At 45.7% G+C, this 14,516-nt stretch overlaps 1 protein-coding gene across 1 annotated transcript in view; it reads left to right on the top strand.

Moving 5' to 3' along the window:
- The first annotated feature begins 329 nt into the window (after positions 1-329).
- Positions 330-14,516, top strand: part of LOC144511727 (acidic mammalian chitinase-like) — a 34,931-nt gene continuing 20,744 nt past the window's right edge. The window contains exons 1-2 of the mRNA XM_078241950.1: positions 330-556; positions 1,508-1,564. Coding sequence (XP_078098076.1) covers positions 330-556; positions 1,508-1,564 — 284 coding nt within the window. The remainder of the gene's footprint in view (positions 557-1,507; positions 1,565-14,516) is intronic.

A 14,516-nucleotide genomic window follows, 5' to 3' on the forward strand; every position in this document is an offset into this window, starting at 1 on the left:
CACCCGGAAGAAACCCACACAGAAATGGGTAGAATGTGCAAACTCCACACAGACAGACACCCGAGGTCGGAATTGAGCCCTGGTGCTGTGAGACAGCAGTGCTAACCACTGTGCCATCATACCAACACTGAAAGGAATGTTTTGAAAAATTTCAAATATATTTTTAATTTATGAAAGAATTGACTACGAGACCACAAATAAAGGAGTGATTGGTTCTGTACAATTTACTATGAGTAATTTTCAGGAATTTTAAATCCGGCTGCTCATAGGTGGTGAATTCTTATTGTGATTTTTCTGTGACAAGTCTATTTTCGGCTGTACTGATCAAAATGCAATGTTTTCTTCACACAGCAGCCACCACCTACAAGCTGGTTTGTTATTACACAAACTGGGCTCAGTACAGACCGGAAGGTGGTAAATTCTTTCCAGAAAATATTGACCCCTGCATGTGCACCCACCTGATTTACGCCTTTGGCAGCTTGGCAAACAATGAAATTGCCACTTATGAATGGAACGATGAACCCATGTACCGGAGATTCAATGATCTGAAAAATAAGTAAGCCACATCATTCGCTTTGAACTTACGTTAGTTACAAACCTTGGACACATTTTACAATTTTGCGTTATTATTCAGCTACTAATTCAAACTCTTTCAAGTATTCCAGTTTAATGTGACAAACATGGACAGGAATCGACCCATGATTAAAATTAATTTAACCATCTTCCTTTATTTAACACTTTAGGTACCCAACTCAAACTCAAAACAGTCGCAACACTTTAACTCTTTACTGAGCTTTACCTCTAATTCTTTAACTGAAAATAGGTACTACCTGCTTTAGAAAGAACAAACCAGGTCCGTTCCCCTTGTAAAATCTATCCTTGTGGCATTCTCTAATGTTCTTCAGGGCACACTTCTGGGCAATGTTTGATCTCTAGAGTTATCACTGCAGACAAAGGCTCTTAAACTTCTCCTGTTCTTCCAGAAGATTCTCTGGCACCTAGCCAATGATGTAGCTGGAAATCGATCACATTGCTTGAACAGCCAATGAAATTAATTGTAAATTATTCCATTATGCTTGTTTCAGAAAACATGTAGCTCACATAGAACCCATAAACCTCGGTGCCATTGGGTCTAACTCAAAGTAAACAACTTCCCATATTTGATCAGAACAACGCAGCTTAGGATCACAGTTCCCAGACCAGGTCATGGCTCAAAACAACTTTATGACCTGCATCTGTTTTTAATTATAAGTTGACCAAAAATCCCAGCATGCTTAACTCTCAATCAGAATTACCCTTTAAAGCCAATATTGTCATTATTGCTGTTAAAATCGTTGTTGTAGCTGTTCTTTCTCCATCTACAGCATTTTCTCACATTGTGCTACTTAACAAAATGTTGTGGCCATGATAACTAATATAATGGTGGAGAGAAAGTAAATGTTCCTCTCACATGCACCTATCTCACTGCAATAATGAAAATAATTGTTTCTATTCTTTTTCTCAACAGAAATAATAATCTGAAAACACTCATAGCTGTAGGAGGTTGGAACTTTGGTACCAGCAGGTAATATCTGTAATATAGTCAATTTTCACAAAAAAAGCCCCAACTTTCAGTGAGAGCCAAGATTTTACACATAGCATGCTACGATTAAGTAACAAAATGAAGTTGGCAATTGTGAAACAGATTGTGGCAACCAGACACCAAGCTTAAGTAATTCCAGGCTTCTTATTAGATTTCTCCAATAGACGTAGTTACCTAAAGGGAGGGAGGCAGACTGAAGCCACTAATTCTTCTGTCCATTGTCAGTGTGGTTTATTTTAGATAAGCTGTGTGCCCAAACCACCACCCTTCCCCCCACGCCCTCAATCCCCACCACCATATGTGTGTAGTCAGTTTTTACAAAGTCATGACCACTACCATGGATTTTTAAACCAGGTGATTTATTTATTCTCATGCACTTTTCCCAGAAAGGTTTATCGCTACAGTAGGTCCTTGCTTAACCTTGCCTTGCTTGACATTGTTTCACTTCAACATCATGAATAAAACAGTGTCGGTTTAGCATTCACCGTTTCACTTTAACATTGTTCGTCACTCAAATGTGAACTTGCCTGCTCACATGGCCTTTCCCACAGCGCCTCCGATCCTACTGTCAGTCCCTATTCCTCCCACTACAGCTTTGCATCCCGCCCCGGCTTACCTCCTGCCCTTACCACCCAGCCTCTGTTTACTTCAGTCCCCAGTATTCTGTTGTTGATGCTCCATTCTGAGCTCCGCTGCTGGCAGTGCTGCTTAACTCACACTGCAGTCCATCTGCTGGCAGACATTGCTCCGTGGAGGCAATCAGGATGGCTAGCTGCACTGACTAACTTCCCCCCAACGGGTGGAACCTGGTCAATTTAAAAGTACTGTCCTGTAGGTGAGTGTACCATAATTCTTCAAAAGAATTACATTGTACAGTATTGTATTTCTGTTATATTTAGTGATGTCTTTTGTTTTGCAAGTTATCTCAGCCAGGAATGCATGGTGTTGCACATGTATAGTACAGTATTTTAACACATACGTTGTCGTATGTGTTAAAACACATACCTCCCTGCCAGATATTGAGCCCCCACCATGCTTTCAAACTATGCGAAAGTGATGTAATATTGGTGATGTAATACCCAGACATGAACCTGTTGTGGACATATCCCTGGGGGCATAAAGGTGTGCACATCCCCCAGGAATGAGGGACATACATGGACATGGCAGTGGCCTTTCAATGTCCCCCGCAAAGGTTAGCACTGCCAGGTAGGCACCATGCACATGCTAACCTGGCAGAGTCAACAATGCCAGGAGGCAGTGACAGGGGCAGACCCTAGTGGCAGCTTCATGTGGGCGAGGAAAGGGGAATTCATTTTATGTAGTGGTGATTGGGAGTGGGCATGAAAGCTGGGGTTACCAGCGATGGCTGTTTGGGTGAGGGGTTGGGGGGAAAGGGTCCAATGTTCGAGGGAGGGGTGTGCCAGCACTGACTGCTGGGGGACATAGGGTCCAATGTTCAAGGAGAAGGGGGGCTGCCAGCACTGACTGTTGGGGGGTAACAGGGTCCGATATTCAGGGGGATGGGGGTGGGAGTGCTGGCACTAGCTGGTGGGGGCGGGAAGGTGCGTGATGTTCGGGGGAACAGGGAAAGTCGTTTGTGGAGAAGGGAGGGGGTGACAGCTTCCATCGCCAGGGGTCAATGCTGGCTCCAATCATGGGGGCATGTGGGGCAGGGGGGTGAAGGGTGGAGCTCCTTACCCAGGAGGGGGGAGTCCCTGAAAGCTCCACAGTGGAGTGTGGGAGATATCATTGCTCTGATCAGGTGCCCTTTTAACATAACCCCCCGCCAATGTCAGTGCAGCAGGACCTGGCTGGCATATTAAAGCCCCGCTCTCCTATATGACAGTGTGGAACTCGCTCAGCTGTTTTCTTGTGACAGATTGTGGTACAATCTGGATACAAAACTCTGGGGAGAAACATGCCATTTTTCTTACCAGAACCAATATTCTGCCACTTTCTTTGGTAAGATTCCCCCCATTAGCTGTCTTTTGTTACCTGATAGTCCTAGAGACAGAAAATCTGAGGCCTTATCACCTGTTTGGGGTAAGCTCTAAAAATGTGGTCGAGGCATATTCATTGCAATTCACCTTTTAGAAGTTCCCAGAAGCTTAGCTAACTTGCAGTTCCAAATGTCAGGTGACCTGTGGCAGCAATCTTAAAGATCAACAGTGTCCCTTTTAAAAAGCCCTGTGTCTCCTGATGAAACAATATGACCATGCAAGGTGGCCAGTGATACTGCTTGTGCACGAGCACTGGTTGATGAATGTGCACTGGTTGATGAATGTGCACTGGTCTGCGCATGCGCAGAAATCCAGTGACTTGCACGCATCCATTTGCCCAGCACGCCACCAACGTATTTTGATTTTTAAATCAGTTATTGCAATATGCTCTTAGTTTGTAAATTCTATGTACACTACAAGTATTTTATGGCATGGTGTTCACCTGGCAGTGCCAAATTGTGCTATGAGGCATTGCCAGGCCATTGCCCAGCCATGTCCCTCTCCCTGGGGGCTATGAACATAGAACATAGAACAGTACAGCTCAGAACAGGCCCTTCGGCCCACGATGTTGTGCCGAGCTTTATCTGAAACCAAGATCAAGCTATTCCACTCCCTATCATCCTGGTGTGCTCCATGTGCCTATCCAATAACCGCTTAAATGTTCCTAAAGTGTCTGACTCCACTATCACTGCAGGCAGTCCATTCCACACCCCAACCACTCTCTGCGTAAAGAACCTACCTCTGATATCCTTCCTATATCTCCCAACATGAACCCTATAGTTATGCCCCCGTGTAATAGCTCCATCCACCCGAGGAAATAGTCTTTGAACGTTCACTCTATCTATCCCCTTCATCATTTTATAAACCTCTATTAAGTCTCCCCTCAGCCTCCTCCGCTCCAGAGAGAACAGCCCTAGCTCCCTCAACCTTTCCTCATAAGACCTACCCTCCAAACCAGGCAGCATCCTGGTAAATCTCCTCTGCACTCTTTCCAGCGCTTCCACATCCTTCTGATAGTGAGGTGACCAGAACTGCACACAATATTCCAAATGTGGTCTCACCAAGGTCCTGTACAGTTGCAGCATATCCCCACGGCTCTTAAACTTCAACCCCCTGTTAATAAAAGCTAACACACTATAGGCCTTCTTCACAGCTCTATCCACTTGAGTGGCAACCTTTAGAGATCTGTGGATATGGACCCCAAGATCTCTCTGTTCCTCCACAGTCTTCAGAACCCTACCTTTGACCCTGTAATCCACATTTAAATTAGTCCTACCAAAATGAATCACCTCACATTTATCAGGGTTAAACTCCATTTGCCATTTTTCAGCCCAGCTTTGCATCCTATCTATGTCTCTTTGCAGCCTACAACAGCCCTCCACCTCATCCACTACTCCACCAATCTTGGTGTCATCAGCAAATTTACTGATCCACCCTTCAGCCCCCTCCTCTATGTCATTAATAAAAATCACAAAGAGCAGAGGACCAAGCACTGATCCCTGTGGCACTCCGCTAGCAACCTGCCTCCAATCCGAAAATTTTCCATCCACCACCACCCTCTGTCTTCGATCAGATAGCCAGTTACCTATCCAATCGGCCAACTTTCCCTCTATCCCACACCTCCTTACTTTCATCATAAGCCGACCATGGGGGACCTTTTCAAACGCCTTACTAAAATCCATGTATATGACATCAACTGCCCTACCCTGCCCTATACTTATCTTTACCTCCACCAGAGGTTCACGGCCAGTTGGACCTGTTGTAAATGGTGCCAGCATTACATCACACTGATTTCCTCTGAATACCCAGTGAGGGGGTAGTCCTGGAGAGAGCGCTCACTAATGTATTAAAATGAGCGTTCCACAGTCTCGTGGCCTGTTTCATGCCACTCCACTGGTAAGGGGCCTGTAAGATCAGAACTCCGATTTTGAGCATGGAGATGCATAATAGTTATTTTTTGAAAAGGGGTTTAAGATGGAGGAGAGAGGTCAAGATTTAAAGATCCTGAACTCAATGTTGAGTCCCAAAGGCTGCAAAGTGCCCAGCTGGAAGATGAGATGCTGTTGCTCCAACTTGTGCCAGTTTCACTGGAACATGGCAGTAGGTCAAGGACAGACATGTGGACATGAGAGCACTTTTGGTTGAGAGAAAAGGGATAAATGCTGGCCCGGTCACTAAATGAACTCACTATTATTAAGATAGTACCATTGGATTTTTAAAGTTATTTGAGAGGTCAGGCAGGACCTCAGATTAATGTCTCATTGGCATGTCAGCACTTCCAACAAGCCGCACCCCCTGAGAATTGCACCGAGGTGTCAGACTAGATTAGATACTCAAGCCTCTATGGTAGAACTTGAACTCACCATCTTCTGACTTCAAGGCAAGTGCAGGTTAGTAGTGTCAGGGCTTATCGAGGCCAAACAGGCAGACCCTGGTGAAGGAGGTGGTGGGGACAATTATGGGCATGGGAGTTTTCTAGTGTGGTTGGAATTTACCTTCGGGAGGGAGCTTTATGAGCTACATGATGCCCAATCAAGAGCCCCACCAAAAAGATTTTCCAGAAAAGCCAGAAAAAAACTTGTAAATATCAAGTTCACTGTTCATTTATTTTTTGGTCTTAAGAGTTAAAGATCAGCTGCAAACAAATCAGATCAATGCAATTAAAGCAGCTTAGAATCCACTACACTTAAACAATTGGAACCATGTTGTGTTAAGAGGTCGCAAAGATAAGAGCATAAAACAGCAGATGGGCTTACTTTACTGGAGAACTACAGGTGACTGCACAGCTGGCAAAGCTGTTTGAGAGCACATTTCCACTCCATCTGATGAAGGAGCAGCGCTCCGAAAGCTTATGGTATTTGCTACCAAATAAACCTGTTGGACTTTAACCTGGTGTTGTGAGACTTCTTACTGTGCTTACCCCAGTCCAACTCCGGCATCTCCACATCAAAGAAGTCTAATCCAGAGAGACTTTTTTGGGGAGTTTGAGCTAAGTTGAATGCCGAATAGTCATAAAACCTATTTACTTCAATAGACCGAAAAATAAATTGTAAATCAGAGTTAGTTAACTTAAAACTCAGTTTGAGAATAGTCCAGAGCAGGCTATAACATCATGGAGATAGGTGGAGCTTAGGAAGGCTTTGTGGTTTCAATTTATCTGGTGGTTTGCTGTGAGTGATTGTTAGTTGCAGGTTGGATCTTGTGTGGTTTGCAGATCACTGAGAGAAGTTGGCCAATGACTGACATACCTATACTGTAAGCAGAGTAAAACATTAACTTCATCATTAACCAGGTGGCAGATGGGTGCATCATAATTGCAGGTTGAATTTTGTAAGGAATAGAAGATGGAAGTGTTGTGCCTGCCGCACAGTCTGTTTTAACCCTTATACGATGGACAAAGAATTGTGAGTAGACTTCTTGTTAGTACAACAAAAATTTATTTAAACACACAATCAATAATCACCCACCCAACCAACAATAAGTTATCTTACAGAAAACACTAAAGTTCAAGCCCAATACTAGACCTTGACTTAACTTTGCGTGACTGGCAAGTACCCAAGCAGACATTGGCCTTTATCTGTACGCTGGTCTCAGTAGTCCTCTGCGTAGTCTGGTCCTTTGGACTGGTCTGGCACTCTGGCTCTGGTCTTCCTTCCTTCTCGGGTGTGGTGACTCTCCTCGTGCTGATTGTTGCTGGCGATGGTCACCGTTGTTGTAGTTCGTTCATGGGGTCAGAGAGAGAGAGAGACTCTTGGTTGCGCAGCACCCTTTATACCCTATTGGGTTTTGCGCCCCTTTTGGCCAATCAATCGATCAGGACTTGATCGCCCTGATCGATAAAGTCCAATCGGATGCTGCCACACCAATCCCTGGGTGTATCCCCAACGGCCATGTCTGTAGGTGCTGGGGGCACATAGGACACACACCACCCTCCCAAATAAGGGATTACGGCACCCCTATGTCTGCTAAACAACTCAGTTTGACCAGAAAGTCCCTTTTGTCCTGGAGATGACCCATATCCTGTGTATTCAGACGTCTGAGTTGCAGCCTGTTTATCTCTGTCTTTTAGGAGGCAGCCTGCTGTTTTCGTTCTTGCCCAATTGTCCCAGAGTGCTTTACAAATCACCATTTTAGGTGGCCCATTTGGCCACAGTCTCCCCTTTGATCCTGAACGCGAAGCGTAATGGATCACAAACTCAGGACCAGTATCTGGCAGGAATTCCCCAATCACTCAACAGTCAAGCAAGGCTCAGGTATTGGTATGCACAGTAATAATACATCCCTACAACATATTGACATTCCAAAAGCTACAGACAGCAACACTCTACAAGTATAAACAACCACATATTCTAAACACCATTATTACAATAAGCTAATTATAAACCAACATTCAAATAAACATTACAATAAAGTATTCGCAGATCTGAGGCACATTTTGGTTGTAGGATTTCCAACGGCTCATTAGTACAAATTGCAAAATGGCAGGCTTCCTGTAAACATTGCTCTACTGAATTAGAGGGGACCATGGTTCAAGGGCGGACCCTACGTCCTGCCTCCGGGTGATCCTCTTTTTCCATCAGCTGAATTGGACTGTGAGGATGATTAGATATACCATGGTGAACAAAATCAGTAATACCACCAGGTCTGACAATATGTGGACAAATGGGTGGATTTGGATGTTTGAGCCCCAATTCCAAAGGTGACTTTAATTTCTTTAATTCCCCTTTTCACCTCTTGGGTCTGCTGTATTACTTTGGTGAAGGTTTTGCGGGCTGTAGCCAATTTTACCCGAATCTTGTTCAACTCCTCCGGCAGGGGTTTTAGGCTTTTGTCATATTTCTCATGGTACTCCCCTGGAGTCTGTCGGAGCTCGTCAGTGGCGTTCAAATCTACCCTCTCTGTCTTATGGATGTCTATTAGTTGAATGGGGCCCACCCTGGCTGGTATGTCTGGTTTGGTGCAGAATGTAGTGTTAGTAATGTCGCAATGTGTCGCGCTATACTGATATTGTTTCAGGGAGGTGGTAAGACAGTATCTCCCTGCCCCCTTGTAAGCCACCCGAGTTATGTCTGTGTCCAGGCTACGAGCTTCTGCTGAGCAATTTAGACTAGTGTTTGTTCTGAAGCCACACAGTGCATGCTCATTTAAGTCAACTGGGTATGGGCATGCAATTATTTCGTCAGTTTGCTGACATCTGTCCAGAGTAGTGCCTATGAGTCTCCCTTCTTTCTCCACTGCATAGAGTAAAGTGCCGTCGTACCCTATCCAAGTATCCTCATGGATAGTCCCTATATTTTCCACTTCAAAGACCCTCAGTCCAACCCGGTCGTCAGTGATTATGGGAAGCCCTAATATCATTTCCAGGGCTTTCCCTGGCGTCCTTTTGCAGTCGTCATTGAACCAGACTTTGGTCAACTGTCGCATCTGGCAGCCAGATAACTCAGGGTGTTTCTTACCCGTAAATAGGTGTTCCATCTGTTCGTCACTAATCCAAGATGGAACCTGTCCACTGCGTACCTGTTCTAGGTTTTCCCTTAGCTGTTCTATCATCCACTGTCCATACACTACATAAAGTCCGGTTCTGTTGTCGGTCATCATCCTCTAATTTTTCCTTGATAATTTGATTGATTGTCTTGGCATGTTCTTCTAATACAGCTACCATGTGGCTGCTGGCTGCGTTCGCAGTCAGTTCTCCTTCACCATCTTGCCGATTGTCCTCATTGATAGAACTTAGTGTCTGTTTAACCTGTTGGGTTGGAATCCTAAGCTTATTGTCCAGGTCAGCTAAATCAAAGGCGTTGATGGTTGCTATCCCTGCCACGTATGCTATGGCCATGTCATTGACTCACTCCCTCTTGGATCTTTCCTGTCTTTCATCCATTCCTATTTTCCGTCCTAACAGTCTGCGAGTTAAGTGGAGGTATAGTCTCTTCAGTTGGGAGAGCACCACTCTGGCAGTTGGGTCCCAGCTATATCCACCACCACAGGTACCAATTCGTAATGGATGTTGTCATACAGGGTTTTCCCTGTGTGTTTTAGTATCAATTCATTCTGTGGTCCGGGGGTGGCTTCAGGACAAATCGAGTGGGATGGGTTTGGGGTTGGCTTCTTATTTCATACAATGCAAAGTTCCCCTCTATGAGTGTCCTGGGGCACCGCTGCCCGAGCTCTAATCCTTTTTCTGTGCTGTTGGCTAGACATCCAATTTCAGGCACCCATTATTTGAAAATCCCCACCAATCCCCTGCTACGGTGACACTCAGATAACGTCCAGTTGAACTGTCATTTGGTTTTTTGTGTATCAGCCGCTGGTTGGTACACCCAAACATTATACTCTTATCGGGATGCACCCATAACACACCCTCCTCACATTCCCCCGCGTCAAATGGGGTAAACTATAAGTAACCGGGATACCACAAGTTCACCTTGCTTGGAGTGTCCTGTGTACTTATCCTGATGATGAGTCCAATGAGGTAGATTGTAGGTTGCATCTCTGTCGTCGTCTGTCGTTGTCCTGAGGAGATCAATGCAATTTCTGCTGTTATCGCATCCAATATTTGATGTATATACATATATTTAAACTGTCCATGTCCCCTCCCTTTTTTTTCTGAACACTATTGACAGTGGTGTGGTCAGGAGGACCCGGGTATATCAATTGTCATTTGCATGTCGTAGTTTTTTAAAATTCTAATTGTGAACCACTACTGAGCAAATTTTTGTTCAGATCGTTAAATGGACGAGTCGTGGGGTGGTCGGAAAAGAGCTTGTTTAACTGGCCAGTAAAATCAAGGCGGCCAGTTTTATTCTAGCGGCAGTCACCGTTAGCCAATAGGGATTCGAATAGCACTGGAGTCGGTCTGTAATGACCTGAAGAGGTATCCGTTCTATGAGTGTCTTGGAGTTTGAAGGCGGGCCGCATTTAAAATTTAGCACAAGTGCGTCTAAGAGTTGAAAATGTAGCCCACTCGCCTTGACGATTTTAAAATTTAGCAGAGCAGCCTCAATGATGTTAAAATTTAGCATAGCTTCCTCAAAGATTTGCATAGTTGCCTTAATGATGTCTTAATTAGAGAAAGGTGGCGAAAGAGCACGGCGTCGGATTGTATAAATAACCCGGTTAAGCGTACTAGCAGTGTACAAATGGTATGAGAAACGAGTCGATTGTACTTAATCGTGGACATTTTACTGTCGGTCGGTCATGGTGGACCGACAGGTTGCGGGGTTTTTATTTTAAGTGGGTGCTTCCATCAGAGATTCTTGTACCTTGCATTGGTCTATACTGCAGGCTGAATTTCATCATTTGGAGCACCTTAGATTCCTTTATTTAGCATTCCCGTTAACAAATTGCCCAACAGAGACTCATCTTCTGAATCATTTGTCTCATGGGGTTCCATCATTATCTCCTCACCTGGTCTCCATACCCGTGTCTATTCGTTGGACTGCTCTGTGAGGTCTGCGTTTGAATCAGGGTTTGGGGGTCCTTCATCCTTGTCTTCCAGTCCAATTAATCTATGTGTCTGGTCCCTTACCCATGCGGGGGATGCAGCACCGGGTGTCCCCATCACAAAAACCCGGTGTCCTTTAGTCAGGGCCTCACTGTTGGGTCTGGGGCTGTTAAGGCTTATGTTTATGGGGGAATCCATAATGCTGCGGGGGCCGATATCTGGCAAGTCGTGCCAGTCCTCTAGGGTGCGCAAGTCTCCTGTTATGTCTGGGTCAATCAGTACCCCTAGGGGCACTTCAGGTGTGGACGAGGCTCTGGGCTGTAGTGTGGTAGAGGTAAGGGTCTGGTCTGAGCCTGAAAGAGGATGAGAAGGTGTCCGAGGAAATACATTTCTGGGTGAGGCCATTCCGGTCGCCTAGTGTCATTCTCCCCTGTCTCTAATGTGAAATGGTGGAAGTGATTATTCTGAGTCTCATAAGCTTTCAGTTGATTGACGTGGAACCAACCAGTTTTCCCGTTGGCGACCAGGACCTTATACACTGAGGGGCTTACTTTGTCGGTGATGGTGTACGGACCTGCATATCTCGGGGACAAGAAAGAACTGGGGTTGTAGAGGGAAATCATTACCTGCTGGCCAACCGTATATTCTACCGGGTGTACCCTTTTATCGAAATATGCCTTGCTCCGTTTCCTTTTAACTCCTAATCGGACAGCCGCGGCTAACTGGGCTGCTTTAATGTTTTCGGTTAGCTGCTGGACGGCTTTCTTGTGGGTGAGCGCTGTGATAGCAGGCTCAGTTAAGTCAAACCCCAATAAATATTCAGCTCCCCTCATAGGTCGGCCAGTCATTAATGTGTGGGGGGGTGAATCCAGTAGAACTGGAAACGGTGTTGCATGAGGGCAAAGGGAAGTACTGAATCCCATGTTGTGTTGTTTTGCTGCACTGTCTTTCTAATGATCCCTTTTAGCGTTCGGTTCATGCGCTCTGCGATTCCACTGGATTGTGGATGGTAGGCGATATGGAATTTCTGCTTGATGCCAAACATAGCCATAACGTTCTGCATCACCCACCAGGTGAAATGTGTCCCTTGGTCGGACTCTATGCTGCGGGGAAGACCCCATCGTGTAAATACCTGCTGAGCTAATATCTTTGCGGTGGCCTTAGCTGTGTTGGATCTAGTGGGGAATGCCTCGACCCATCTGGTGAAAGTGTCTATTATTACCAGGATGTATTTAAATCCATTCCTACATGGCGGTAGTGGGCCGATATAATCAATTTGGAGATTTGTCTAGAGGCCTTCTACGAGTGCCTTTGCTCCACTTTTCTGGCATACCCATCGGGGTTGTTCTGGGCACAAATTAAACAATTGTCGATATAATGGGCAACATCATCGTGCAGTTTGGGCCACCAACATAATTCTTTTAATCGCTTGGTTGTTGTCTCTATGCCCTGATGGCCATGTCTGTCATGGTACTGGTCGATGAGCTGATTTCTGTCCTGGGTATGTGCCTGCCTTTAATATCAAACCATCCTGAATCTGTATTTTGTCTTTCCATTTCTCATATGGGGCTGAGTAGATACTTTCTAAAATGTGTTTTAGGGAACTGTCAGTGCGCTGCACCTGGACCAGGTCAGCTATATTAGTTTGGCAGATGGCCACAGCGTTTACTTGCTCTCCTACAGGTGGCTGCCAAAACTGTCCCGTACGAGCACCGGCCTTGGCTAGTACATCAGCCTTACAGTTACCAGGTGGGGAGGTCTTGTGGTGGCTTCTAACCTTAATAATTCCATATGTGCGCCCTTCGGTGGCCTGCAGAACATATTTTAATAAGGGGGCTGATGGTAGGGGCTTTCTGTCCGCAGAGACGAAGCCTCTGGCTTCCCATAACGGTAGGAACTCAGTCAGGCTGTTGCACACGTACATGCTATCGGAGTGTATGTTGGCGGGGGTTGGAAATAAGTCTGGGTGACTCACTAAGTATGTGACTGCTGCTAGTTCGACAGCTTGAGCACTCAAATGGCTGGGTAGTTTGAGGGTGAGTTTTATTAGTGGCTGTCCCTGTTGATTTTCCACATAAATGCCACATCCATCCTGTGATTCTGGTCCCATTCTCTATGGTGGATGAACCGTCTACTTAAATTCTCATGGCTGAGTCTCTCCATTGGGTGGCTCTCTGTTTTGTCCCTGATCGTCTCTCCTGTTGTTTCGGGATAAACGGACCTGTGGGGTCCTTCGTAGTTATAACCTAACACTCATGCGATCTCCCCCATAATTTAAATTATCTGCCAGGAATGTGGGCACTTTGGTTCGCTTTACAGTGATGTCCCTACCCTGCAGCAGTAGTGTCCAATGGGCAGCGCAGACCTGGCTTACTGAGCCGTCTTTAAGGAAGCCATCCAGCAGAAGCTGGGTTGGGGTGTGTTCAGTGAGAACGGTTATTGTGTTCAGTCCGGTGATATAGGTGAAATGTTGTCTGGCCCAAAATACCGCAAGCAGGTGTCGTTCACACCCGGAGAAGCCCTGTTCGACTGGGTCCAATAGTCATGAGGCGTAGGCTACTGGGCCTGGTCTACCATGTCTTTTTTGTAATAATACTGCTGAAAGTGTGTGGTCAGTGGCTGCAACTTCTAAGGCGTATTGTAGATCTGGGTCAGGGACTAGTAAGGCTGGCGCCGTGGTGAGGGCGCGCTTTAAATCAGTTACTGCAGCTGTGTGTTGCGCAGTCCACTTCCAGGTCACGTTATTCTTCCGCAATTCGGAAAGTGGGGCTGCCTTGGTGACGAAGCCGTCTATATGGTTCCGACAGTACCCTACTAGACCTAGGAAAGATTGGAGGGCACTCACATCTCGGGGCAGTGGGAGGTGCACTATGGAGTCTATCCTTTTCTGTTCGATCTCCCTCTTCCCATGGGTAATCACTGTACTAGGTATATAACCTTGGGTTGCAAAATTTGGGTCTTTTTCATGTTGACTTTGCAGCCTAATGAGTGGAGTAGTGCAAATAATTTATCCAGCAATGTTATATGCTCCTTTTTGGTGTTAGTCTGTAACAATAAATCACCTACATATTGGACCAAGCACTCGGGTCGGGAAAACTTTTCTAGCCCGGTAGCTAGTCGCCTGTGGAAGATGGACGGGGAATTATGGAAACCCTGTGGTAGGCAAGTCCAAATGTATTGCTGTCTCTGGAAGGTAAAGGCAAACTTGTACTGGCAAGACCGATTTAAAGGGATGGACCAGAAGCCGTTACTGATATCTAGTACCGTGAAAAATTTTGCCTGGGCTCCCTGCCTCATCATGGTGACGGGGCTTGTGGCTACTGTGGGGGCCATGAGTGGGGTAACTTTATTTAATTCCCTATATTCGACCATTAACCTCCATGATCCATCTACCTTTTTCACAGGCCATATCGGCACATTATTTGTGGATGCCATTCGTCTCAACACCCCCTGCTGTAATAGACTATCAATTACTTTGGCCACCTCCCCC

Source organism: Mustelus asterias, chromosome 25, assembly GCF_964213995.1.
Source record: "Mustelus asterias chromosome 25, sMusAst1.hap1.1, whole genome shotgun sequence".
Taxonomy (NCBI): domain Eukaryota; kingdom Metazoa; phylum Chordata; class Chondrichthyes; order Carcharhiniformes; family Triakidae; genus Mustelus; species Mustelus asterias.